The following is a 27,411-nucleotide window of genomic DNA, read 5'->3' on the forward strand; positions in this document are numbered from 1 at the left end:
CATCCGGGTAGGCACCCTGCAGCATTTGGCTGAAGGGGTCAGACACATTAAACGCCTTAATGTAATGTTCCCCATGCAGAGTTTAGAAGGGGGAGGTGGCGCAGGTGGAGAATGGAGCAGTGCAACATCAGACCCCTGGTTGTTGCTGACTTGCTAGGGTGTGGGTAGACAACAGATATAATCCATTTAGCCTGGAGATGGTGGAATCACAGGCGGCTGCATCTTCACTAGAGAGGAACCTTTTCAGCACATCCAGCACAGATTGCAAAGCGTCAACCAGCCCAGCGAGCACCAGGCAGTCCTCGCATGGCAGCCAGGCCTCGTGTGTGCATGGACTGATGGTTGCTTGCTGGGCTGGTTAAAGAGTAATGACTGACAAAATAAAAAGTAATCAGTGATTCTTACCAGCGGTGTTTAATCAATGACAGTTAATAGGATGTGTTTTTAATGGCCTTTTCTATACTGGATCTCTTTACAGTCATCTGAATGCAGCAGGTGACTTTTCTATTAACAGTTTCTAGTCAAACACCAATTATTCATGACAGATCCATTGTTTAAAAAACTAGCACCACAGTGTTGCAAAATAATCAGACAAACGTACCTATTCAGTAATAACTCACTTACTAATATTACCTGATTGCCAGCAATTTTCCTAGATATAGAGCTAGATTCCAATTTTCAGGCTCTGTACCTTCTAGACAACAATATGTTTCCTATGAAAACAACTCCACAGGATTCCTAAACAGCCAGCTCGTCATGACAGGATGAGTTCTGAGTTTCAAGTGGATGACAGTCGTGAATATGACTTTCCACGATTGTTACAACCTCTAATACGCCCACTCAGAAGATTTAATCTTTCTGGTTCCACCCTGTTTCCAGTTGTGCTGCTGGTGCACCAGGCACAACTGACCTTGACAATAACAAAGTGTACTTGGTACACTCCTGAATTTGACTACACTCTGTGCCCTTAGCATCAGGTTTTTATAGGGCCCTTAAAAGACATATTACGATGCTGAGGTTTCTCTTCTTCATTTCTAGGAACAGCACAGTCCTCAACTCCAAGGTTTTGTCAGTGACTATCAAGCCCACGCCTGCTTCCCTCTCTGCTCCGGTAGTTGTCGAATTCTCTCACCTGTACAACGTAAGTGACTGATAAAATGTTGTATTTAAGAAATTCTAAATGTTATGCTTATGTGATATGATGCTCTACTACTAGGAATGTTCTGATTGGTGGTGACCATTTGTTTTTCTCGATGCTCCATCTTTTAGGGGACCACTAACCAGACCTGTATTTCCTGGGACGAGAGCGAAAGGTAAGATCCGCGATATTCTTAATTTGACATGTGACCATGCACACACCCTAACTTGCTAATATGGCAAACTGGATTGTTATAGCTCTTCAAAAATGGATCCATGAAACTATTAATTGTGGTGATTGTGATGGAAAATGTGCAATCCAGCATTTTCTGAGTTTGTTCCAGCTCTGTGTCAGGATATTTCAGCCCCTGCTGCACTCTTTCCTTTTGTAAATCTCTAATGGAGTTGCACTACACCAAAACCTCAGGCCAAACCAATATACTGGAAGAAACTGCTGGTCAGATTTTTAAGAAAAGTGCATCCATCCTTCCCAGAGGATGAAACTTAATACATTTAGTAACTCCATCATTGAATCTTTTAATACCACTAAGGTCCCACTTGTACTCAGGGAATATCAAAGTTTAGGTGGCAGATTGCCATGAAATGTGCTCTCCTGCTCCTCAGATGACCCAGAAGACAGAGACCTTGGCTTCCCACAGTCCATTTTTAAAACAAACATTAACTTTAACAATATCCCTTCTAGTGGTAAATGTCTCAGCCACTGCTGGAATATTGCAAACCAGTTTTCAAGCTTGGCTGAGGTGCAAACGTTGTGAAAAGTCTAATGGAAATGTGACACAAGTCAGTGAGAACAGTCATGATGGACATGAAGCAGGGGACTAAAATATTCACTGAAGCCTCCACCTCACTGGAGAGATGCCCTCTGCTGCAATAGTTTATTAGCAGCCAACCCTGACAGGAGAATTTACACTACTCATTGTTTGTTGTTTTTAAATGATAGAATTAAATGGCAATGATCAACATTTTTCTTTGTCATGATTCTTGAAACATCTTTAATGTAATAAAGCGAAATATTTCTATCTTTAAGAGCCAGTAAGCTCAGACACATGTTGAACTCTTTTATGGCACAAAAATGAGCAGTGATCAGCTATTTCAGTCTCCTTAATAGAAATAGATTTTTTTCATCAATATCAATGAAACATTCCCTGACAAATCAGTGAATATTGAAAAAACGTTAATGGGTTCTTCCTTGCCTCATAGTCCTTAGTTCCAAGAGTTTTGCATAATGCTGCTAATAGACAGACTGCAATGACAAACATAACCTCCTAGGCAGATATAATTACTCCAGTAACAATGGCATAAACACCGGGAAACCCACATGTGGTGAACAGCACTTGCGGGAGTCCCCTGTGCTTCATGTGGGCGTTTTAGAGACACCATGTTCCCACTGAAAGTTCCACGGCCGGCCGCAGTGTTTTTAATCTTGACAAAGTCAGTGCGCCGCAGAGTGTGTTGGACAGCTTGGCAGCTCTTGTCTGGGACAACGCTAACCCCACACTATCATTGCTACGACACTGATGCAGCATGTGGAAAATTAAAAGTGTCGCTCACAGCTTTCCTCCCTCTCCCAGCCCACGCACACACATCGACGCGTACGACAGAGAGCAGTTCGCACTTGTCTGAGCCAGACAGAGGGAGTGGGCAGTGAGCATGCAGGGTGAAGAAAGAGAGATATACATATTCAATTTTACTGCTTCTGTGGCCAGATTCAAAGCACTTCTCATTTTGCTCCTTGTTTTTAAGTGTCCTATTTGTTTAACACAAGAAAACTGTGTGAGCAGTTAGAGCGTGAGCAGTAAGCGAGGGGGACATTTTGCAGCCTTTCTGCAGTGCAGGCTTGGACATTTGCATTTAGATGGGTGCATACACTTGTGTTAAAGAGACGGAGAGCAGAACATTCATCGTCTCAGTCAAGGGATTAACAGAAGTTCGGCTTGGCACATATAGACCTGTAGCAAGACAACAAGCCAAACAAAGAGACAGAAATGATTACGAGGGAAAAGTGGATAAATATTTAGTAACTGAATAGATTTTAGGACGACAGCCTGCCTTAATAATAAAAGATTACACATGGCTTCAACAAGACAGTTGAGACATCCACATTCACACATAATTGCTACTTACAGCGTTACGTGACATTCAAAAAACCCTGAAGCTCTTGAATGGAGGCTCGATTCACCTCAACCGCAGAAGAACCAGGCCTTTATAGCAAAGGCACAATCTTCCATCTAATTCCACATTTCTATGAAAATGTTTTGTCAACATTTGGTAAGAGAACTCCTTACTTCCTGACCTGTAACCATAGAACCTTTTCCATATTTATCCAAAGTCGATAAATTCAGGATAAGATGCTGATCACATTTCTATTCTTTGAAATATATAGTGGGGTTTTTTTCCCTTTAAAACCACTAAACTCAACAAATCCTGTACCAATATTTGACATCAAAGACCCCGGTGCGATCCCTTCCTTTGCTACTATGGGCTTTTATTTTGAAACTCCTCCACTGGAGCACAATATTCATGAGAATCAGAAATGCAAAATTAAAAATGGCAACGTAGACGTGACAACAACTCATTAGTGACTGAGAAGAATATTAAAAACTAAAATTCCGAGCAGCAGAGGAGTGATGAGTATGACATGGCTCTTGTCGTACTGATGAAATCTGTTATTTATCGTTCACACAGTTCGCTCCCTCCGTGGAGTTTTTCCACTTCCTTTATCATCCAGCAGCCTATATTTCTTTATGCTATGTTATTGAAATCTTTTTTGAATAATACATTTCAATTTAATGAATTTTAAGCAGTTTTAATCAAGAATTATTACCATGATATTTGAACAATGTTGACCTTGGCCACTTCCCAGACATCCACCTTCCACAAACATGAGACCCAACGCAGCAGGAGAGACAATGACAGAAACGTAGCAAGGACAAAGAATTTAATCTGGCATATTGAGGTTGGGGGTTGGGGGCTGCAGGGAGACATGTTCTATGCAAAATTAAAATCCATCTTGGACGGCAGCTATGATTAATGAGTTAATATTTGGGGGAGAAATTGTTATCGGAGGAGGCGTCCTTGTCGCGTTGATAAGAGCTGTGAGGCAGCCTGGGCCTTCACTCGCCCCACGCTTCAATCTCCTGAAATCAATAACACGACCATCAGCAACGTCTCTTTCAGCCTCACTCACTGTGACAGTGTTACTTAGTTTTGTTTACAGTCCGTCTTAACTGATGTACTATAAATACTTGAACTTAATGCGATTTGGCATCAGTCTGCTTCCTGACACGGCAAGAGAACATCTGACAATACTGACACACTCATATGAATGCAATCGATTTGTCTTTGTGGAAGTTCATTATAAAGAATCTCCATCATAGTTCCAGCAGCGTTGAATGCCTTTATTAGAGAGTCGACAGGAAATGAGAGGGGAGACAGATGGGGAACAACATGCAAATGCAGGTCCCCCGCCGTACGTGACCTGGAGATGTTCCTTGAAAGTGACCCTTCACAATAACATTGGATGACAGATTTAAATATTCAGTTTTTACATAAATTAAAGGTGGCGCAGGATAAGAGACGGTACCGCAATGTCCCATTATGCAGGAACGACAACATTTGGAGAACTAGCACAGCTTCACTCAGTTACACTACCTCTGTCTAAAGTGAATGGTAATTTGAAGTTATGGTGATCAAACTTAGTCATTTGTATTTCATAAAGTCGTACGTTTTTTTTTTGTCATCCTTGGTGTTGAAATCAAAATGCCACTAATTACTTCTCAGAGGGCTCAGTGGCATGATTATTCATGCAGCACAGCTTGCTGCTTTTTCAATATTTCCCCTCAACAAAGGGAACAATAACTTGGTTTACTGATTAATCGAGCATGCAATACATCAGTGGCTGTGAATTTCACCAATGCGCCGACTGCTGCCATTATGCACTGTGAGTTTTTTTAAAGATAATTACAGAGCCGGTATTTACTTTTTCCCATTTTTCCCAATACTCGTAGGTTGACTATACATTGAAAGCCTTACTGCACAGACAACGAATGTAAAGGGCATTATGATGTTTAATAATAACACTATATACGTTTTGTTTGTCCATACATTTCCAGGCACATGATCAAATCATAACATGTTGTAATGAAAACATAAGTCTTCTTTTTGACTTTTAATTATCCTGCTTGGGTATAATCTCAACATCTGCTCAAATGACTGCATCATTAACACTATTTACTGAGACTAAGCTCTGATGACTTTCTTACAACATAGGTAACATTACACAAGGCCACAATAAAGTGTCCTTGGTTATCTCATTGTCATGTACATAGTGGTTGATGAAGATACCACACAATGTTCACCAGCTCTGTTTATCTAATCATTTTTACAGTGAGATCCGATCACAGTGCAGGCACAGATGAGAATGATTATTAAAACCAAAGGTCCATGATCACAAGTCATTGGCCAGATTATGACTCATGGTCCATATCACATGTTAAACCAGGTGGAAATGTGTGACTGCGAGAGCAGAAAACCTGGGAACTAGTTTGTATTCATGTCATCATGAAACAAATTTGACCAATTCGACAAACATCTGCCAAATCCCATTGATATTTCCCTCATTTCTTACTTGAAATCATACTATCACGTACAAAAAATTAAATCAACAACACTCATTTGCCTCGGATGTTAACAAATATTGTTTCACAGATCTCCTCTTCTAGCTAAACCAACGTAGTGACACAGAAATGGTTGGGTATCAACATTTTTAAAAGTCAATTTCATCTCTTCGTGTAACGGTTGAAGACTTGGCTTTTTGGTTATCAATGTTTTTGACCAAATAATTAAAGTCACTTCATTATTATTATTATAAATATTACTTGACATTGTCCATGTCCGATTTGAGTGCTGTATGCATGGAGTGGCCCTCTAGGGCTGCAGGTCAAAGCAGGCCAGTTACCTAAGCAAAAAACTAAAATCAGATTTTGGTTGGTTGATGTTTATAACAGGAAACATTCCATATACTTGCATGACTTCAAACAGTCAGTACAGGGCAGGATACTGTTGCAGGTCCTTTTAGAGGAGAGAGTTGTTTTTATGTAGGTTCCACATTTGTGTTTTCAGACTGCAGCCACTAACAGCCTTGCTTTGGATCATATACAGATCAATCTTGCTGTCTAGTTTATGTTAAGATGCCTCAGTTCATCCAAAGTGTTGGAGCGGACCTCTGCGGACTAATCAATTTCTATATTACCATTATAGGAGAGCGGGTGAAGGTGAGTGTGCAGGGGTCATGTTTGTTTACAAGTTCATATGAACAGACAGAGGCGGCATTACAGGCTGCACACAGTCCACTGTATTTATATTCAGAGCATGTTAATCCATTGTAACTCGAACAGTCTAACCAGCCAACTCACCAGCTGTTTGAGGATGAATATTCTAATAATCTTAACCTTGTAGCTGCTGGCTACAGACGTGTTAGGGAAGTTTTAAATTAAGTCAAATTAAAGAATGGTGATTATAGGACCATGATTAACATGATTAAGGAACTCTATATTCTTGTAATGTTAAAATTGGAGAATCTATATTTAAAGGGGTGCTTCTGTGTTGTGGTAGCACTTCTGTGAAGGTGAGGGACGTGCAAGACAGATATAAAAAAAGAGCAGTTAAAACAGGAGCAGAGGAGGCTGACAGAAGGTGGATTTACATCCACCTCTTTGCACTTTCAATGCTCTGATAAAAAGTGGACCCCACTGTATATTTCCTCTGTGCTGGCAGACTGCTTTTCATCCATGTGGCCTGTTCTTGGCAAAGGACATTCTTCCATGCAGCGCTGCTACACCAGCACCTAAATTATCCAATTAGACGGTGAGGCAAGGCTGTCTGGAGGCCAATGTGTGGCTCACAGAGAGGCCTAATCACGTCAGCCATACAGAGAAACTGCACTGAGTCCTAATATATTGGATTTCTGTTAAAGGTGATGTGCTAATGTCAACACTGAGTCACCTCCCGGGGCTAACACACACACACACACACACACACACTGCAGTAAACGAGGAAGTTCTGCTTGCTGCCCTTTATAGTTCAGTCACTTTAAGAAAGTCAACTTTGATTAATTTAGCTTTACCATTGTTAAGGGGCTCTCAGCCTCCTACAATGGGTGGGAAGAACCCATTAATTAACAATCATTTTCTAAGTGTCTTCAATTACAATAATGATGATCCATTAATGGCTCATCTTAGCCATTAGATGCTTTTGGAAACAAGGACCTGGAGTGAGAAGACAGGGGAGCAAAGCTAAAAGCCTCGGGTTTGATATCCGCTCATGCTTCTGGCACTGACTGGAATGACAACAGAGCGTCTCTGGCAAATCACAATGGAGATGGAAAGTGATGCAGCTGTGTCCAGTGAACTTTGGGGTTAAATTGGACTTGGTGATGTATAACATGTGTAGAATAGTGAGTCTGCTGTGTCCCAATTCAGGGGCTGTATCATTTGGAGGCTGCATTTGAAGAATGCACGGCTGTACCATTTCAAAGGTTCTACACCTTGGAAATCTGTCCTTCCATTCCCAGTCAATGAAGGATCCAATGGGCGCCTGAATTGGGACACAGCTTGCATCACTCCTGTCAAAGCTTGACTGACAATTTCATAAACCACATGTTCATTAGTCATCAAGCTAATCACAAACTGCCCCATTATGAAAAATCAAGCTCCAGCAAGTCCTGTGTCAAGGATGTATTATCATCACAGAGATTATGATATAATCAATGCAGATTCATCTTTTCACCTGACACATGCATAGGAAGCCAGTTTCTCTTTTCTAATTTGTTTCAAGTTAAACTCACACATTGCAACTGAATTATATTCATCAGACTCATACATCAATGTTTAAACACATACATAAATCATTTCCTGATGGCTTATCCTTTATTTGGGTCTATATATTTATCTGAGCCACTTTCAAAGAGCAGCGTGATTGACATTTCAAGTGGCTGCTATTGTCAGTGCCTGACAAATTCATTTGGATTCCATGGCCAGAGTACAAGTTTGAGTCAAAACGTGCACGCTGCTCAATCAAGTCGATGTAAATTCAGGTCAATCAAGTTGATGTAAATGTGTGCGAGGAGAATTAGAGTCTGTCGCCTGGTGCTGCCTGTTGTTAATTCATAACAGCCGGCTGCTTTTTCATCAATTTGACTTATTTGCTTAATTTCTCTGTGCGCTGAAGCAGATTAATGCATGGCCAGCCCGTGTCAGCAGCGTAGTCAAATGGAGTTTTGCTGTCTAATTGCCAGCGGTGTCAAATTAGCAAATCCTACAGGAACAATGTGTTATAGGCCACTGCTTTGAGTCACCAATGAAACATAAAAAAAACACCTCTGGAAGGCTGGTGTTCAGTGTACAAGTGAGCATAAATCATGATGAACTGCATATTATCGTGATTAAGTCAATGTCAATTACAAGTTGATATGTTACATACAGTACTAGCATCATCTATCCCCAGTTCTACCTAAAGTCTAAATTTGAAAGTAAGGCGCTGGGCATTGTTTGGACTGGAGTAACAGAATCAGAGACAGGTTTAGGAGTTTTATTGTTAAACAAGGTAAAGAGTGTATAGGTTTTGAGACGAAGACAGGATTCCAAAGAGCAGAGAAGACCGGTGGTGCACAGACTGAGGTTCTGGTAACAGGTAAGCTGAAGAGCAGGTCAGGCAGGTGCAACCCAACCAGGGGACGAGGACGGAGCTGGATGAGGCAGGTAACTGACAGGAGCTGGATGTTGAACCTGAGGTGCAGACAAACAGGAAGCAGTTACTGGCAGTAGTCTCAGAAACTGGATTAAAGCCATAATAGTGTTAGGAACAGGAGAACGGAGCCACGCCCAACAACACACACACACACATGTGGAAAGGGGAAATATATAACTAAATACGGACAGTGGGAAGGTCATATAATTTTACTTTGCTTCTTAGTGCAAAGTTACAAAGTCATATCTGATCGTCACTGAAACAGTAAAGGAAAATTAGCCATAACTAAAAGTAAACATTTTATTATTCTCAACTTTTCATCCTGAGTTTGTGTCAGTAATGAGCCTCCACATAACCTCATCAGCACCCATGTCACATCGGAGCAGAGGTCATGGACAAACTATTTTTAACAGCTGATTATCTATTTCTTCAAATGAAGATCTCTCCCTGACTGGCCTCTCTTTGCCCCGCACACGGGTTTTGACTCGTCCTTGCAGGAAAAAAGAAAAAAAAAAATGTTTGTCAATGTAGGACGACTTCCCAGAATTCAGCTGTGCTACGCCATAAACTGGAGTGTAGCCTTCTAATAAAAAGACAAAAATTGCAAACTATATATATATATATAAAAATGGATGTATAAAACAAAACTGATAATAATCAATTCATAATTAAGAAATTTGGTGTAGGGATTATATTTGGTAGCATATTGATTGTTTACTAATATTTTACAATAATACGAAAAATTAATTTAACAATAATAGTTAAAATGCCAATAATATTAAGAAATGATTAGTATTATAATACAAATAAAATGTATAATAATGTACGGCTGGATGGGGATGATGTTGGTGATAGCAGGGGGCTGCCCGGTGTAACGTATCCAGGCAGAGAGCTGCAGCACGCCGCCTCACAGCCTCCTCATCACCGCCTTCACGTCGCTCCGTGCGCCTTCGCCTGCGCCCGGCGGAGGTGGACAGTGGGTGAACCAGACGGTGGGACGCGCTGGGATTTCAACCGCTGTTCTTATTTGTATTTTTTTTTTTTGCGGGGGACTGTCTCTGTATTCACCGCAACGCTTCTCTGTGTGTCTGTGGTCGCCTGTGTGTGTGTGTGTGTGTATGCGCGCGCGTGTGTGTGTGTGTGTGTGTGTGTGTGTGTGTGTGTGTGTGTTTCTCCCGTGCAGCTCCTCTCTGCTGGGATCCTGGTCTGCCAGGGGCTGCAAAACCGTGCTACTCGACTCATTCAGAACCAAATGCGTGTGTGACAGACAGTCCACCTTCGCCATTTTAGCACGGCTCAATCCCGACATGGTAAGTCCCACTACCTCCCTTCACTTCCTTGGTGTTAAAGGTGTCGAATACCGTGTTTTTTTTTTTCTCCGTGAGGCTTTTTTTTTGTGTGTGAATGCATCAGCTGTTTTTTTTTTTTTTTCCATAGGGCGTCATTGTCATTACATATCAACAGATCCTCCCTCTCCTCTCTTCCTCTCCCTCCTCCTCCTCCCTGTCTCCACATGCCAAAACCGTCCTGAAAGAGGTTATTATAGGCTTTATAGATTTATTACAGGCGCTATAGATTATATATAGCCTATATATACACATGTCCAGTTTGCACCTAGAGGGAGACGGTGCTAACCTGTGCATTAAGCTGTCAGATGTAAGCTGCTAATGTTCATACATGGTGAGTGGGATTTAATGTTACCTTCAAGCTGATGATCACCTGCATGCACCCCCCCCCCCTCCCCTCCCCACCACCACGTTTCATATTTCACACGAAACACCAACAATCCATGTCCATATTAGCATATTTTATCATATTAGACTGTCACCGGTGTCTCCATGGTTACCAGGCCCCACAGAGAACATGCCGAATGAAGATTCAACAATGGGCACAACAAAAAAAAAAAAGGAGACATGTTTTAATGAGGCTTAACACACACTTCCCTTACATGGTGGCTGCTGCAGCTGGACACAGCGAGCCAGCAACGTGTGTGTGTGAGAGATAATGGAATTTTTTTTTTTTTAAATCGCAGCAGAACCCCAGTGACTCAAACATGTCCCAGTTTCTTTGGGGAAAGGGCAGTGTCTTTGCGGGAAATTTTCATTCTGTGCGATTAGTTATTATTAGACTGGAAATTGCCTCGGAAGCAATTTGTTCACTAGTTGCCCTGGTAACAGCATGGGCACCGAGGCTCTCTTAAAGACATAGGAGGCAGCGTGCTGTTCATCCTGCGCGGCCTAGAAGGAAGGCTATGCCAGGGGAAGCTGTGGATTGCACCGAGAAAAAGGTTTCGGCTTCGCCACCGTGAGTCTGCCACATTTGATTCTTCATGCTCAGGATGTGTGTTTATTTAAGTCAAGGTACTGTACAGTGTGTTGGCTTTGGCCAAGGCAGTCCTCATGTTGAGATGCTGCAGTGGTGTGTTCCATTTGTGCTTTGTCGTCCAATTGTTCATTGGTTAATTAGATGACCGACAGCGAATTAGTCAATTGCAATTTAAAGGTATAGCTCAGCCTTTTTGTGAATTATGTCTTAAGCACAAGCCTTTTGTGGAGACAGACATCTACAGTTCATTGATTAACACGTAGCTAATCATGTCAATTTGGAGTTACTGTATTTGCTGGCAATCATAGACCACTTCCTTCTATTGTGCAAGAATGAAGCTAGAATTGCTTTGATATGGGCGCTGCCATCTTGTGCTGGTGACGTCATTTTGTGCAGTAGTGATGGAGGGGTTGCGCCGCAGTATCAAAGTCCCACTGATACATGCACTTGACTAACCGGGTCAGTCTCAGCTGTCAATCATGATTATTCATCACATTTGTATAGCATCGAATAACTAACTAAAACCAAATACTTGATCATACACCAGTGGGATCATAACTAAAATGACATAAATCATGATTTATATTGCATCAACTTTGATATTTTTTGTTTGATCCATGTCCCATCTGCTAACAAGGAGAAGGCAGGGTTTATGACCTGTACTGCAGCCAACCACCAGGGGCATCCAGATGTTTTGGCTGTGTTTTTTGTTGGCTGTCATGTTGTCGCATGTGAAGTTGCACACTTTCACTGTGTCTGGCTGTGGTTCCATAATGCAACAGCTCCTGAAACCACAGATAACTGTTGAAACATTTCTGTTTGACATTCAGGTCTTTAGCTTCCGTCTGGTTCTGTCTGAGCTGTAGACGTGTTGGCTGGTGCGTTAGCTGCTTCCTCCTCCCTTCAGTTTTTTAGAAAGGGGTCAATGAATTATTACTTCTGATGTGTTTAATGCTGGATGGCCAAATCTACCACAGGACTTTAAGGACACTGCTGTAGTTCCAATGTGTGGTGGCGGTTTGCCATTGTTTTTTTTATATTTTGTTGGCTTCATGATTTATCGTATTATTGTAAAATTCATTCGTACATCAATCAAAAATGAAAACAGTCCTTGGTGGCTGACCTGTTCAGGTCACTTATCTGGGCAGGGCCTTGGCAGAGGGTGGCAGAGGGGTCACACCTTGACAAGCTGAAAGCTGACACACTGAGCAGCTTCACCAGCATCAGTCACAGCAGCAGAAACAACAAATACGGCGACTATGGAGCAAAGCATATGTGCCTGGTGCACAGGCAGCAGAACATCACACTGATAATCCACGATGAAAAGTGTTTCATTGTCATTTTCTGATATATATTTGCTGAAATATGTATCACAAAATACAGTTGTTTTCTATTTAAAAATGCATTGGTTCACATTTACAGAATTAGGTTACATTATTGATATTAGCTGATTCATTGATTAGTTGATCAACAACAAAACAAGACACAGCAGTTTTAATATACTGTTGGTCAGACAATCCAAGGGATGTGATGACATCACCTTGGAATCTAGGAAACTATTTTGAACATAAGCCTCCTTGACTTCTTTTCTCTGACATTTCATATAACTTATTATCATTGGGTAGATTAAGTAATGAAGGATAATGGATGATCTGTTAAGTTAAATGAATGTATGATGCCACAGGTAGACAACAGATATACAGGATGTACAGGCCCAGCTTTAATGCTCTGGTCCTTCCATTGGATGTTGTGCATGAGGTTGAGACTAAAGATAATTTTTGTCTGTAATGATTATTTTTGTCATCTTTTAAGCTTCATATTATTTTAATGCTTAATTATTTGGTGAAACATGTTCATCTTCAGATTCCTTTTCATAAACCAGCCACTGGACACCAGCACATAGACTGTGTGCAGCACGTAGACTGTGTGCAGCACGTAGACTGTGTGCAGCACGTAGACTGTGTGCAGCACGTAGACTGTGTAATTACTGACATGTCTGGACAGCTATTGGATGGATTGTCATGAAATATGAAACACATTTATATCCATAGTGAGGTTGACTGTTAATGACTTTGTTTGTCCCCCAAGTTTTCATCTAGGGCCACTAACAGGTCAAAGTTGTTACTGTTAATGACTTATTTATCTTGTGGCCACAGCTTTTTATCTCCTTCCCATGCACGGCCACGACTTACTATCTTGTTCCCAAGCATTATTATTGGCCAGGCAATACTCCCCCCCCCCCAAATATCACCAGAGGGGCTCCTTAGATCAGCACAAATCTATGTAGAAACACTGATGGTAAATAGGAGATGAAATTGTCATTGTGAGCATGTTGCCATGCTTGCATTAGCATTTAGCTTAAAGCAATGCTTTGCCAACTGTAGTAAAGTGTCACAGAGCCTGGAGCATGGCTGCTGAACCAATAATGCGGCTGCCTCGGTTTGCTGTCCTCCTTGTCGCCAAGCCTCCACCTGTGCAGACGACAGCCTGTTCACAGCTCTGCTGCAGCCTGGGGTCTCCGTGCACCCTGAGGGAAGCTAAATTGTGACGGCTTCTTTTGCCAGAAATGGAGGAAAAGGCTATTCTCCCCTCCTCACGCTGCCATCCCTTCCCCCACATTCTATTATTTTGTGAGACAGCCATGGCTACCATGCTAATTACGCCTACTGCAACAAACAGTAGCTTCTAAATGGCCCAGCCGCTCTGTCTGCAGCTAGCCTCCTACAGCCCCAGCATGACAAACACCCCAACCTCTCTTTTCCTCTCCATCTTCCCCCATCACTCCTCTCCTCCTTCTCTCTCTCTGTTCTCTATTTCAGTCATTTCATCACACCATTTTTTCATGCTCGGAGACCGCATTATATTTTAGCTCTCCCTCTCTCCCTGTGCTTACTACATCATTTACTCCCTCACTGCCACCTCTCGTGTCCATTTTGCTCAGTCCAACTCTGCTGCAGGCTTTTAGAAGGAAAAACAGAGAAAAATTGCACGGCAGCCAAAGGCACCACACACACACCAAAGCCTGAGCCCGGTAGACTGCCACTGCTCGACCTGTGTGTTGGAGGGAAGGTGGATGAAAGAAAATGCCTGTGTTTGGATCATTTTGCTGGTGTAAGACTGCGTAAGGCTTCACCTCAGTTTGAATGTGGCGTCAGGAGCCTGTAGATGCAGTGACGAGGCTTTTTCGGTCAATTAGTCCACATTGTGACAGACACAAATACATAAACACTGCAGTCTGCAGGGTTTCAGGTGGCTTGGGTGTCAGCACACTAAGATCCCCCAATGTATAAGTCATCTGTGCTCCACCCTTGAAGGGGAACCAAACACGGATATATGATACAATGGAATTCAAAAATGTATGTGTTATAATATTTGAGTTTTTTTGTAATTTTCAACTGCAAAGCCTTATGCTCTGTAGAAGAGAAGCTTATGTAACCTGAAAGCTATTCACATAAACTTCATCTACCTTTTCTGAAAAAGTCTTATCAGAAAGCAACACTGGGCCATATTGGAAATTTAATACGGCCAACTTCAAGGAACAGTCTCTGTCTTGTCTGTGTGAGCTGTAGAGCTTAGCTTAGCACCAAGAGTGGAAACAGGGGAAAACGTGAGGCCTGGCTCCAAAGAAAATCACTGGCCAGCACTAAGCTCTAAGGCTCACTAGTTAGCATGTTCTATTTCCTTGATTCAATCTGCATCAAGTGTAAAAAACATCAAGTTGTGTTATTTATGGGGGTCAGGTGCAGGTCTGCTTCTGTCCCAGGGGCAGTGATTTCTCAGAGTTCCAGGAATTTGTGCACTGTCACTCTTCCCCTGGTGAGGAAACACGTCCTGCATGTAACTAAAGCTACTTTCAGACATGCACTGAACTCTGGAGTGTCTGCAGTCATTCTCCAGATGAGCTGTATGTGTGAACACAAATCACAACAACAAAAAAAATCACAATCACAATTGTACAGAGCCCAATGGGATGTTTAAGTTTACATCTGTCAGTGAATGTTTGGCAGTTTTGTTTGACACATGTCAAACAATTACATACTGTAGATTCATAAGCAACCAATTTGTTGATTAATGATTTCATCTCGATCATCAGTTAACTTTCTGTATATAAATTATCAATAACCAGTTAGTCCCAGATATCAAAAGAGATTCACGTATTTCCTCTTTTTATTCCCATTTATCATTCCTACATAATTTGACTGTGGAAACACAAATGATATTCCACTGATTAGTGTTTACAGTGGTAGTTTTATCGTCCAATTCAACCTTTATATTCATACTTATTTTGCTGTATAGCTGATACCAGTGCAGCTTGCAGTCCTGTTTGTTTGCTGGTAATACTGGCAGAAGCTTCTTGTGATAGCTGGAGGAGGTTACCTCCCATGCTGCTCCACTGTGGTGGTACCTGAAGCATTGCTGCTGCCTCTACTCATGTGGAATAATGCAGCCTGGTCACTTTATTTTGGATGGTAGTGTTTTGGATTGGACACTGCGTGAGACTAACAGTGGAGCTTTGTCATTGGATGAGGAGGAAGTAAAAATGTGTCTGTCTCAGCAGACGCCTTTCCATTCCACTGCCCTCCTAATCTTTTCTTTTTTTCCTCCCCCTTCGCTTTAAGAGAAGGAACTTGCTGCAGTGCAGATTAATCAGAGGGATTTAATTAACTTGGCCCCGGCACACATCAAACCTGGAGACAAGACAGGCTATAAACTCAGCCAATTATCTCCTGCGGAGAGGGAGGGAGGGAGGGGACCCTCGTGTCCACCAACCTTTCACCTAAACCAACTGCAGAGCTGATTTCTTCCCGTCCCTTCTCCACACCTAAACTGTCTTCATATGTCCGTGACACCACACACCAGCATCAAGGGTGAACGGTTGTGTAGGGTCCAGACTGAAACTTCTCATCTTCAGCCATGAAGTTTGGCACAGTGTTTCCTGGTCCCCAGATGATAAACACGCCTGACTTTGGTGACCAAGTGACTCCTCCTCTTGTGCTATCATGACATTGACATTTGAGATTAGGAATGGCGTTTCTGGACTGTCATGAAACGTGTGGCACATATTAATGGTCCCCAGAGGATACTTTTTAGTGGCATTACTGACAAGTGGTGAACCTGCTATTTATACACAGTTTGCATGTTAAAACATCAACATTATAGCTTACTGTGAACATGCTAGCATGAGGTGAGGATTTTGTCCATTTTGGAGTGTTGCATCACACTCGTTAGTAGAAGGTAAAATAGAGGCTAACTTTTTTTTTTTTTAAAGCGAGTGGAAGTTCCTTATTTACTGTTGTCATGGCAGGGAAGTTAGTGCAGCTCAATACGAAGCATGTCTAAATGTCAAAGAAAGTTTTCTCACAGCTCTATTATTGGTATTTCTGTTATTTGCTGGAGACATGAGGAGTGGGTCTATGCTGCATTCGCCTGAGGTGAGAACTGTCTGGTTGACTTTGTTACAGAAACGTAGAAATGTAACCGTGCAGGTGAGTCGCTTCCAAGAATTTTTTTTGATGCGTTATTATGGTTTATGATTAGTCTTCGAGTTTTGATAGAGTATATAGTATGATATATTAGCTAGTTTACGTGTGATGACATAAAATACAGTTTGTTTTTAGTCACCTGCTTTGCTTCCGTAGTTAGTGGCTTTTCTTATCTGCTGAACAGGATAAAACAAGCTACTTTAAATATATATTCATGTAATACCTAATTTGAAATCATGGAATCTGCACTAAGCATTTTTGATATGATTTACGACATATACAAGTCTTTATATTGCAGGAGAAAGCAGCTAGCATCTTACATACAGTGCAGACAAAGTCGAGGGATAGACAAATGATGAAACCAATAATGTTTACTACCAGGAGCACAAGAAACCAATGAGAATCTACCTTTGACCAAAAACGGCAGACCTTTGGTACTATTTATAGAAATCAGCCTACTTTAAAAATACACCATCACACACGGATGGGTTTTATTGATAGCTACATTCATCCAGTAGTGTGTCTGTGGGTGAAACCTTTTATAGGAACCAATAAAACTGTCTTTATAACCATGTACGTACAGTACATAAGCCAGTGTTGTGGACAGGTATAATAATCAGAGTCCATATGGAAACAATGGTCATTTTGGCTGCGAATACAGACGTGATTTAAGGATATATGATGAAACTAATATGTGCATATGTACTCTAATGTCCTGTCCGTCCCTTTTAAATTTTTGAAAACACATTATAGACGTGTTAATGGACAGAATGTGAGTGGCAGTCAAGTAGAACAAGAAATCTTGAAAATATCTTTTTGTGTGTTGAAAATCTCACCGACTTAACTTTGAGAACACTAGGAGTAAGAAAAGAATAAGAAATCAAACAATGCATTTTCACACACAGCTTTGTATGAGCTCTGAACGGTTTTAAAATTCACATCGTGCACATAGTGATCCTTAAGGGGTTACGTGTAACAAAGAAAACCTGAATCATATCTATATTTGGTGTACCCACCCTTTTGTTCTTAAAAAGCTAAAATCCTTCTGGTTGCACCTGAACACAGTTTTCATAGTACCTGTCAGGTACAGAGGTTTTTCCAAGCATCTTGTAGAACTTGCCACTGTTCTTCTGCAGATCCAGTGTGTCCCAGTGTCTCTTCATGTGATCCCACACTGACTGGGTCATGTTGAGATCTGAGCTTTGTGAGGGCCACATCATCTGTTGCAGGGCTCCCTGTTCTTCTTGTTACTGAGGATATGGTAGTTCTGTATGAATCTGGCTGGTTTTCGAGGTCATTGTCAAGCTCCAAAATCAATTTGGAACAAATCCTTCCCCTTCATGGTCTTGTGTGATGGTTAAGAATGTAAACATATGCGCTGCATGTACAGATGAATGTATTAGACTGGCCCGTGATTAATAGATAATGCAGAGCTAGGATGGAGTTTTGTGACAACATTACTGGAGGCTTCTGTTGCAGCGGCTCTGTTGTGCTGTGCAGAATGAGGAGCCTGTATCTGCTCATGCGATGCTGTTGTTTGTATCAAAGGCCTCTATGAGTAAGTAATGTCAGACAATCATGGCAAGGTCATGCACTTTGTCAAAATTCTCCAGTAGGCTCTTTGAATGGTTTCATCATTGTGTCGCCCTCCTTTTATATTGTTGACTACTGCGTTACTTAAACTGCCAGCGAGTGTATCTTGATAAGATCTGCAGAAAGGATAAAGGCTGATATGAAATTTTATGAAATTTGTTTTCCCCCTGTATTTAAAGACCAGTACTGGCACACTGAAATATCACAACCGTGCTCCCTGCTGCAGCTGCTGATGCCATAATACAGTGTTGCCATGACAACCAAGACAATGTCTGCTGCTGCATGGATGGGGATGGTGTTTGGCTGTCACTTGTCAGGATGGGAAAGCAAGTCCGTCTTATATCATGTGCATGTTCATGTCAGGAAATTGACTCGGCACAAGTCAGCATGTGTGTGTTTGTGTATATGTGTGTGTGTGTTGACACCGATTTGAGGTATTGTGGTTTATTCATGAATCACCTTGAAGTCACCTTGCTTTACAACGGAGTCCAACAGCCGGCCTGTCAATGTCGACATTCCATTCCAGATACGTGTGTGTGTGTGTGTGTGTGTGTGTGTGTGTGTGTGTGTGTGTGTGTGTGTATTCTTCACATAATTTTTATTCTTAGCATCTTTCTCTACTGAAAGCTACCCCAGTGAATTTCTTCCCAGCTTGTGCTGTGCCTCCTCTGGTGTGTGTATGGAGTCGTCCTGCTGACCTGCTGACCTTTACACTTGCTCTTTCTAACACACACACTGACAACAAACACTCTTCTAGACGCTTGTAGTCGAGACAGCTGGGGCGACCCATGTCTCCAATCATCTATCTGTGAGTTTCTTGTCAGACCATCAGTTGAATCAAGTTGAATTGTGAAAAGCTCATGTCCATGATGAAATGAACGCTGACATGGACGAGACATTATGAGCAACAAGTCTGTATTATGCTTGCTGAACGGCTCTTTGTCTGCAGAGAGCTTTCCTCACACTGTTAATCATGTGTTGTGGACATTTTTTTTTACGCCTTAATTGCTCTTGGGTTACTGCTCACTTTGCTGCAGGGACACAGACGTGAACTGGAAGGAGTCAGGAATCAGTTCACCATGACATCACTGCTGAGTCTGGTTTCAGGTGCAACTGATCACACCTCTGACTATCCCCACCCACACTTATCAGTGATGGCTGTGGTCGGATGTGCGGCACATTGGAAGCAGAGCAGACAGGCCAGTGAATCACAGTGTTTTCATGGTGGTGTTAAGTTACTCCGGCAGACACATGACTTCTATGACTTTTCTCCACCTGGTATCAACTAAGGATCTGTGGCTGGATACATATACAATAGATTAATATCACATGGCCTTACATCTGGTTATAAACACCATTGCTGCCCTCATTGTGCCTGGGTGTCAGTAAGAAGAAATAACACTAAATCAAATCAATCAAATTGTATTTGTATAGCCTATCACAATTTACAGAATAGGTCCTAACAAGGTGCGACATCCTCTGCCCTTGACCCTCAACAAGAGTGAGAAGAAATGACCGCTTAGAAACCTTTTAACTGGTCACAAGGACGGATAGAAGTGCTATAGATGTTGCTTGTAATAGGGCATGTCAACAAAATAACACTATTTACAACATTTATGAGAAAATACAGAGTCTAACAATACATGGAGAGATGTATCAATGTGTAAAGTATTCATACAAAGATAAAGTCTCACAGAGATGAAGGGAGCAGTAATGGCATTTGTAATGGAGGAGTTATTTCCAATAATGGTAGTATAAGTGAGTTGGCATATTGTGTATGTATTGTGTGTCCGCAAAGATTCAGCACACAGACTCTGCTGTTCAATGGGCTCTTCTTAGAAATGAAATATTCTCAACTTCTTATATTATATGTGAGTAGTTCATGCTGTTATATCCACAGTTTAAAAACTATACTTTTATGAAAAATACTACATGCATCACACTCTCCACAACAGCCTGGTGCGGTAACCATCCCAATCTACTCGTGTTATACACCCACACACAAACTTTGACATTTGACTTAGAAACTACAACTGTTAAAACCGTTCTCCATAGAAAAATGGCAGCATCACAATTTTTTTCTTTAAACCACAACTGTACAACTGGCATTTGCTTTGTCTCAATCCACCATCTTTCTCTCCCCCTAGCCGAGTCTTTGTTTTGCCTAACCCTAACAAAGCCTTAGGCGTAGCCATGCACAAACTGTTCTGGACAAGGCAAACTTGTGCTGACGATATAGTGGCATCACATCAGAAACGGCTTATACGTGGAGTTTTGGAGGAAATGTACCAACAAATTTGAAATTCAGAAAATTTGGTTTGACGTGCACTTTTAATGCAAGGCACCTACACTACAGTATTTATTGATCCAGTTAAGATATTTAGACACAGACGGCATGGAAGTATCTGATGGACATGAAGTAACTTAAGCTGCTTTCAGACGATCCCTGGACTCTGCAGTTCCTACGTTTTCTCTCCGGAGGAGATGCATGTGTGAACGCAAATGTGAGAGTGAGACGCTCCACAGTTTCAATGGACTTTCTCTGCCTGGCCTCCCTGTATAAAGTCGGTAGAAATCCAGGAGAAGTTGATCCCCTGCTGGATTCACCTCGAGTGAGGGGAGATCTGCGGATCCTCTGGAAATTCTCCGGAGGGGCTGTATGTGTGAGTGAGTGTCAGAGTGAAAGCCTCAACAGTTTCTGTAGAGTGTCCGGGCCAAACCCTAGTATTAAGTCTGCAGAAAGTCTGGAAGAAATAGCAGGAGATCCTCCGCAGGATTCGCAGTGAGCAAGTGGGGGTGTTGATAATGTTTCTAACATGCAGAAGGCACAGATATGAAAAAAACTAAAATCTCTGGATGAAAAAGTTGTGCCATACACATACCTGAACGCTCTGGAGGTTTGTGTTGTTGTGAATGCATCTGAGCGGAGAATCTCCTGCCGCCTCATTCATGTGTGAAAGGTAACCTCTGCAGAAAGTCCGGACCCAACTCAAATGGCCTTAGAGACTGAAGAGGTGTAATGGGAACAAATAGTCCACTGCACCAATGACCCAGTAAGGAGGTGAGCCCTCAGCAAACACCAGGGACTTCTACTGGAATTGCATTCTTCTGTTGACAGCTCATGTCACGGATCTGTGAGACTCCATTGTTCATCTCTGACTTTGTTTTGTTGTGATCATTTTCACATTTTTTCCTCACAGGGTGTATTTCCATGAAAATGTAGACATGGACCTTTTGCTCTCTGTGTGCAGTTAGTTGATCAAATGGGATCAGCCAGAACAATCCTGATTGTGCCATGACGTTTAACCTCTGAAAACGTGTTTATCCTTTGTGTTCTCGCTCTGTGTTTTTCAGAACATGGATAAGACACACCTCCCGTCCGTGACGCTGATTGTGGGCTGTGGAGTGTCTTCGCTCACGTTGCTGCTGCTCATCATCATCTATGTGTCTGTGTGGAGGTGAGACAATAGCAGCCTGCATCACACTGTGGGGAAAGCAAGACAAAGCTCTACATCAGCATGAATTGACAGACTGAAAGTGAAAATGGACAAGAGAACATTATTGTGCTCCAGGAAAGCAAGAAGCTTCAATACAAAACAATTGCGCCGCTGCTGAAGTAGTTTAACTGTCGATAACACACTTAAATCAAACAAATCCTCTTTGCAACAATGAGTGATTTTGTTTTCCTCTGCATTTCAGCTGCAATTCTGAACAATGAAAAAATTGTGAAGGCTACTCATTCGTGTGGACTCTTTGTGTGAACAAGTTTGATTCTGAAATTAGTTGTTTTAGTTCTACTTTATTGTGATACAGTTATAAAACAATGTTGTGTAAAGCAACATATTTTTTTAAGTTAGACAAGTGAGTAAAGTGCACATTATAGGCGGCATTTTTCACCACATTTCCTGGTTATAAAACTGTGAACTGAGGATTTTATTTTTCCTTGGAAAGTGCAAAACAACACATCTACACATACAAGTACTGTATATACATTTAGGTCTACATGTGCAAAACAGTTGAGCAAACAATAAAAAACCTGCAACGCCTTCCCCCTCCAGGCTGTACACGATCCATAAAAATAAAATAAAAAAGTCATGACAGCAATTACATTTTTTAGCGATAAAAATGGTGGATGTCCTTCAGGGTGGTGTGGCTGTATGTCTGTCAGGGTGAAGAAAACACACATGTACGTCTTCGCTGACAAACATATGTGTGGCTCTCAAGAAAAGAGAGGCAGAGTGTTGCTCTTTCCAATTGACAAAAGATATTTTTTAATGTTAAAAGACAGGCCAGTGTGAATAATGTGAGGACAGGCTCTCAGTGATGAAAATTTCGAGCATCATTACAGCTGGAAACATGCAGCTAAAACTTGGCTAACAGGGACACACAGACAGGCTGGATGTAGGAAGTGTAGCGAAACGGTTCAGCGTGATTATCAGACCAGTGTTTGTGTCCCAGTTGAATGATAGCTGCCTCTAATCTAGCCTGCAACATGTAAATATAAAGTTAAGTCATGTTAAGTCTAAATACATGTTAAAATGTAAAACACATCGTTTTCTATCATCAAAGCATTGATCTCGCACAGAAAAAAAGATTTTAAGTGAAAGCTTAATGTTCTGCTAAATTCAGTCATAGTAAGCGTTCTCTCTTGTGTTTGGTTTTCCTGCAGGTACATCCGGTCTGAGCGCTCAGTCATACTCATCAACTTCTGCCTCTCCATCATATCCTCCAATGCCCTTATTCTCATTGGACAGACGCAGACACGGAATAAGGTAAGAACCAGTCCGAAGCTGTTTTCAGGCATGACCTCTGGAGGATGTCCGGAGAATTGGGTCAGAACATCGACACCGGCGTCAGCTCTTATCACTGAAAGCTCTCTAGACATCTTAGTTGGTGTCTTCTACGTGTAGGGCCCAACTTTTTCACCCTTAGATATTTGTTTACTTTTTGTCTTCTTCATTTTTGCGTCCGCTGCGTGTTAGAACCATCATCAACAAACCCACTCACTTGTGGTGAATCCTGCGGAGGATCCCTTGCTGCTCGCATCAGCTCCTCCAGACTGTCTGTTGACTTTTTGCAGGACACTGGCCGTAGAAAGTCAGCAGAAAGTCTGGAGGCTCTCATTCAGATATTTGCATTCACACATGGACAATGTTCGGAGGATCTCCGTAGCTCAGTGCATGTCTAAGAGCAGCTATAATCTTGGATGTTTCACCGTAGTGATGCACGTTTCCTGATTATATCATCAGTAAAGTCGTTCCCCTCTTCTCTTCCTCTGTTGTTTCAGGTGTTATGCACCCTGATAGCCGCCTTCCTTCATTTCTTCTTCCTGTCCTCGTTCTGCTGGGTTCTGACAGAGGCGTGGCAGTCGTACATGGCGGTGACGGGTCGCCTCAGGAATCGCATCATACGCAAGCGATTCCTGTGTCTCGGCTGGGGTGAGCGTTCTGTGTGCTGTTGGCTGTGTGGCTCAGATATGCTCTCTCTCGTTTGCCCTGCATTGAGGTCCATTTTTATTCTCCCCCCAGGTCTCCCTGCACTAGTAGTGGCGATCTCAGTTGGATTCACAAAGGCAAAGGGATATGGAACACCAAGCTAGTAAGCACGCATTTCTATAAATCTACCATTTTGTTCCTCCTTCTCTTTAAGTATTAATGCAGGGATATTACGTATGGTCGGGGGTTTTGCAGGATGATTAACCTCTCTCTTTCTTTGTCTCATCTATCTTTTACCATCCCCATTTATGTCATGCATATGGTCCTCTACCTTTCACCTCATTCTATACTCCCTCTTTAAATCCCTCCACGGTCCTCCCCCCCTCCTCTACCTTTTCTCTCCATCATCTTAATTTCTTCATACGCCTGTATTTCCCTGCTCCTCTCTCGTAGCTGCTGGCTGTCTCTGGAAGGAGGTCTTCTTTATGCATTTGTTGGACCTGCTGCAGCTGTTGTCTTGGTATTTCCCTTTTTCGTCTTTAGTCCGTTCGTCATGGTTTGTTTTTAACACCTCCACACTGAATCCAATAAGGCCACAAGCTCATGTAACAGCTTTTACAGCACATCTCGTCTGCATATACCAGACTCTAAATATACAGAGATTTTCTTAACTTATAATATCATGTTATCAACGTTAGTATAATGTTGGTAACAACTTCAATAAAAATAAGCAATGATAAATAAAAACCTTGTTAAATAAATCACAGTATCAGATAAAGACACGTCAGATATTAGGCACTGTTAAATCAATTCTTAAAAATATGTTGTCTTCCATAGGTTCCTTCACAATGTGAAAAAAATAGGTCCATTACAAAACTAATTGCCCACATGGTCGTTGTTTTCCCTTTTCTATTTTGTTCTTTTCATTTCCTTACCTCTCCTTTCCTTGTTCACTGGCTCCTTTCCTTTGCTGCTCTTTTAACTCTTGTTTTCCTTTACCAATACTCCCTCCTCTTTCCTGTCTCCTTTCCTCATTTGCTCTTTTGTTGCTTCACTGATTCCTTTCCAATTTTTTTAATCTAAATTTTCCTTCCCCAATTCGGCCTCGCCCTCCTTTCCTTATTTACTTCCTTTTCCTCTGGCCTGCCTTTTTAAGAGTCCATATTATATCCTTTTCTTTTTCCATCCCTAATTCTTCCTTTTCCTTATTTATCTCAAATTTTACTCCCTGTTTTTTTTCCTATTTACTTCCTATTCAGTAAACTTTATTTTCTTTCCTGCCTCCCCTTCCCGCTTCTTTTTTTAATCTCCTTTTTTCTTCCCATCCTCTCTGCCTCACATCTAATTATTGTTTATACTTCATTATTTAGCATTTCTAGCATGTCAGGTTGTGTTTGCTTGTGGCCACCTGCTAAAAACAGCTAAAAGCACGAGTTAGCTGCAGCCTTAGGTGTTAAAGTATAGAAATAATAAGTAACTTAAGCACTGGGCGTTTCCTGTTTACAACACACAACCACTATTCGTCTTTCCAAAGCATAACTATTAAGGAAATACAACATAAATAAAGCAGGTTTTTATCACTGTTCCAAACCCTTATTCAAGCTATAATAAAAGGTAGCGGAAGATGGTATGGCACGTTTGATAATTTACTCCCAAGATGTAGCAATACAACACCCACTGGACTCTGCAGCAGTTTGCAGAATATATACATGTAATTTATGTTTTCCACATCCAGGGTCAAACTTTTTCACAGCGGCTATTTAAATTAGAACAAGAACAGTCTTAACCATAACAATTGTTTTGGGATAAATTCATATACAGTCGTATGCAAACTGACTGTCCGCAAAATCGTTGTTTAATATTTTTTTATGTTCCTGGAATTAAATGTAGCAGAGTATTAACTTTTAAAGTTTATTACTAATGCCTGTTTGCAGCAGGAGTTCTAATATCTTCCCTTTGGTTAAAAAAATCATCAAATAACATAATATTCCAGAACCTTTGCCTTCAACGGTATATTCTTTACCTCAGCTCCCTCATGTACAGCCTCCATCAGAGGTAAAGCACATGTGTGAACGCTGGCAGAATACACTGTGCAATGACACTATGTCCTTGTTCCTCTAATCAAATCCATTCGATACAGTTTCAGTGATGCACTTCCCAGCGCTGTGTTCCCACCTACAACGGAACAGCTTGGTTTGGATGTTGTGTTTACACAAGCTGCTCCTCTAATAAAAAGCTACTGCTCCAATTGGCAGCCATACTGGAGGCCCAGCTCACTCTAAAAAGCATCAGAGTGTCTTGCACAAGAGATTTAAATAGATGCTCAAAGAACTAAAATTGTCGGAATTACTACAGTCAGGAGTTTCCCCCCTCCCCCTGCCTTTGATTTCACACAGCTCATATTTAATGTATGATCCCTTTTTTTCAGCACGCTGTCTATATTGAAAAATTAATTTACATGTTCGCATCTCATCTTGTCAACTATTCTTTACTTCTCATGCTTCATCGCGTGCCTGATAGTTTTTGACTAACATTTAAGATGATACATTCCTTGTATTTACAATGCAGAACCTACAGTAAGTACAGTGTGTGTGTGTGTGTGTGTGTGTGTGTATGTTGTCATCATCATCAGCATCATCATCATCATCCTCAGAGTACTGCTGCATGTTGTGAAGTGATGAAACTGTCTTTGCCCTGCTTTAATCCTGTGCCTCTTCTCTTTGGCAGGTTAACATGGTTATTGGGATTCTCGTTTTTAACAAACTGGTGTCCAAAGACGGCATTACTGATATGAAACTAAAGGAGAGGGCGGGGTATGCCTTATACCACACATCCATCATACACAGTGACCTATAACCAGTCTGACGGCTCAGCTAGTGGGAGGGACAAGCAAAGCGATTGGCTTTTTACCTGAAACTATCCTAGGGCATTATTGTAGACTTTGCCAAATTGGCTGAAGATGACACTTAATTTGTATCACCAGCAGAATGAGGAGAAAAGAAAGAAGATAAGAGAAATGTGACTGAATTAATCAAAAATAAGATAAAAGAGCAAAAGACAATGTGTTTTCTCATATAGCCAAGACTATGATCGATGCTCCTGAGTTAGAGATAAATTGAGGGTAGAGAGAATATGTGGGGGGGAGGGAGTCTGGTTATTGGTCCTCCACAGACTGAGCAAGATAATGACTCATCTCATTGCTTTCCTTTAAGTTTCAAACGTGTTGCATTTTCCTCCAGCTGCTCTTTGCAGGTGTTGCTATCGATGTAAAGCTCTGTAAATCCATCCATGTCTTTTTTCTCTTCTTTGGTTGTTTCTAGTAAAGGGAAGCAGGGTAAGATTCAAGAAAGAACAAGGAAAACCATCCTATTTATCTGTTGGTTATGATAGCACTGTTCTCTACACAGTTGCTGCTGAGATTGCAGACTGCAGTGATAAAGCTGTAAGATAATGTTATCAGAAATAATGGATCCAATGACCAGAGCTATAGTTCTGAACCCCAAGATGTAATAAACCATAGTTTTCCATTAAAAATCTTTTTTGGTTGCTGATCTACTGTCTTATAACTCATTCAGAGATCGGCGAAGTTAAAGAGATAAAGTCAGAGTTATCCTGACAAAGCCTCCTTTGTTTCAAAGCAAGTCAGACATTGGAGAGTGTGCACATTAAGC

General features: G+C 41.5%; 1 protein-coding gene across 8 annotated transcripts in view; it reads left to right on the plus strand.

The window, feature by feature from the left end:
- Positions 1–27,411, plus strand: part of adgrb1a (adhesion G protein-coupled receptor B1a) — a 157,533-nt gene that overhangs the window by 109,539 nt on the left and 20,583 nt on the right. For all 8 annotated transcript variants that reach the window (XM_034610911.1, XM_034610908.1, XM_034610914.1 and 5 more), the window contains 9 exons: positions 1,039–1,141; positions 1,270–1,313; positions 10,088–10,214; positions 21,660–21,763; positions 22,975–23,077; positions 23,593–23,743; positions 23,834–23,903; positions 24,194–24,260; positions 26,468–26,553. In XM_034610911.1, the coding sequence (XP_034466802.1) occupies positions 1,039–1,141; positions 1,270–1,313; positions 10,088–10,214; positions 21,660–21,763; positions 22,975–23,077; positions 23,593–23,743; positions 23,834–23,903; positions 24,194–24,260; positions 26,468–26,553 (855 nt within the window). The remainder of the gene's footprint in view (positions 1–1,038; positions 1,142–1,269; positions 1,314–10,087; positions 10,215–21,659; positions 21,764–22,974; positions 23,078–23,592; positions 23,744–23,833; positions 23,904–24,193; positions 24,261–26,467; positions 26,554–27,411) is intronic.

Source organism: Hippoglossus hippoglossus, chromosome 16, assembly GCF_009819705.1.
Source record: "Hippoglossus hippoglossus isolate fHipHip1 chromosome 16, fHipHip1.pri, whole genome shotgun sequence".
In the NCBI taxonomy this organism is placed as follows: Eukaryota; Metazoa; Chordata; class Actinopteri; order Pleuronectiformes; family Pleuronectidae; genus Hippoglossus; species Hippoglossus hippoglossus.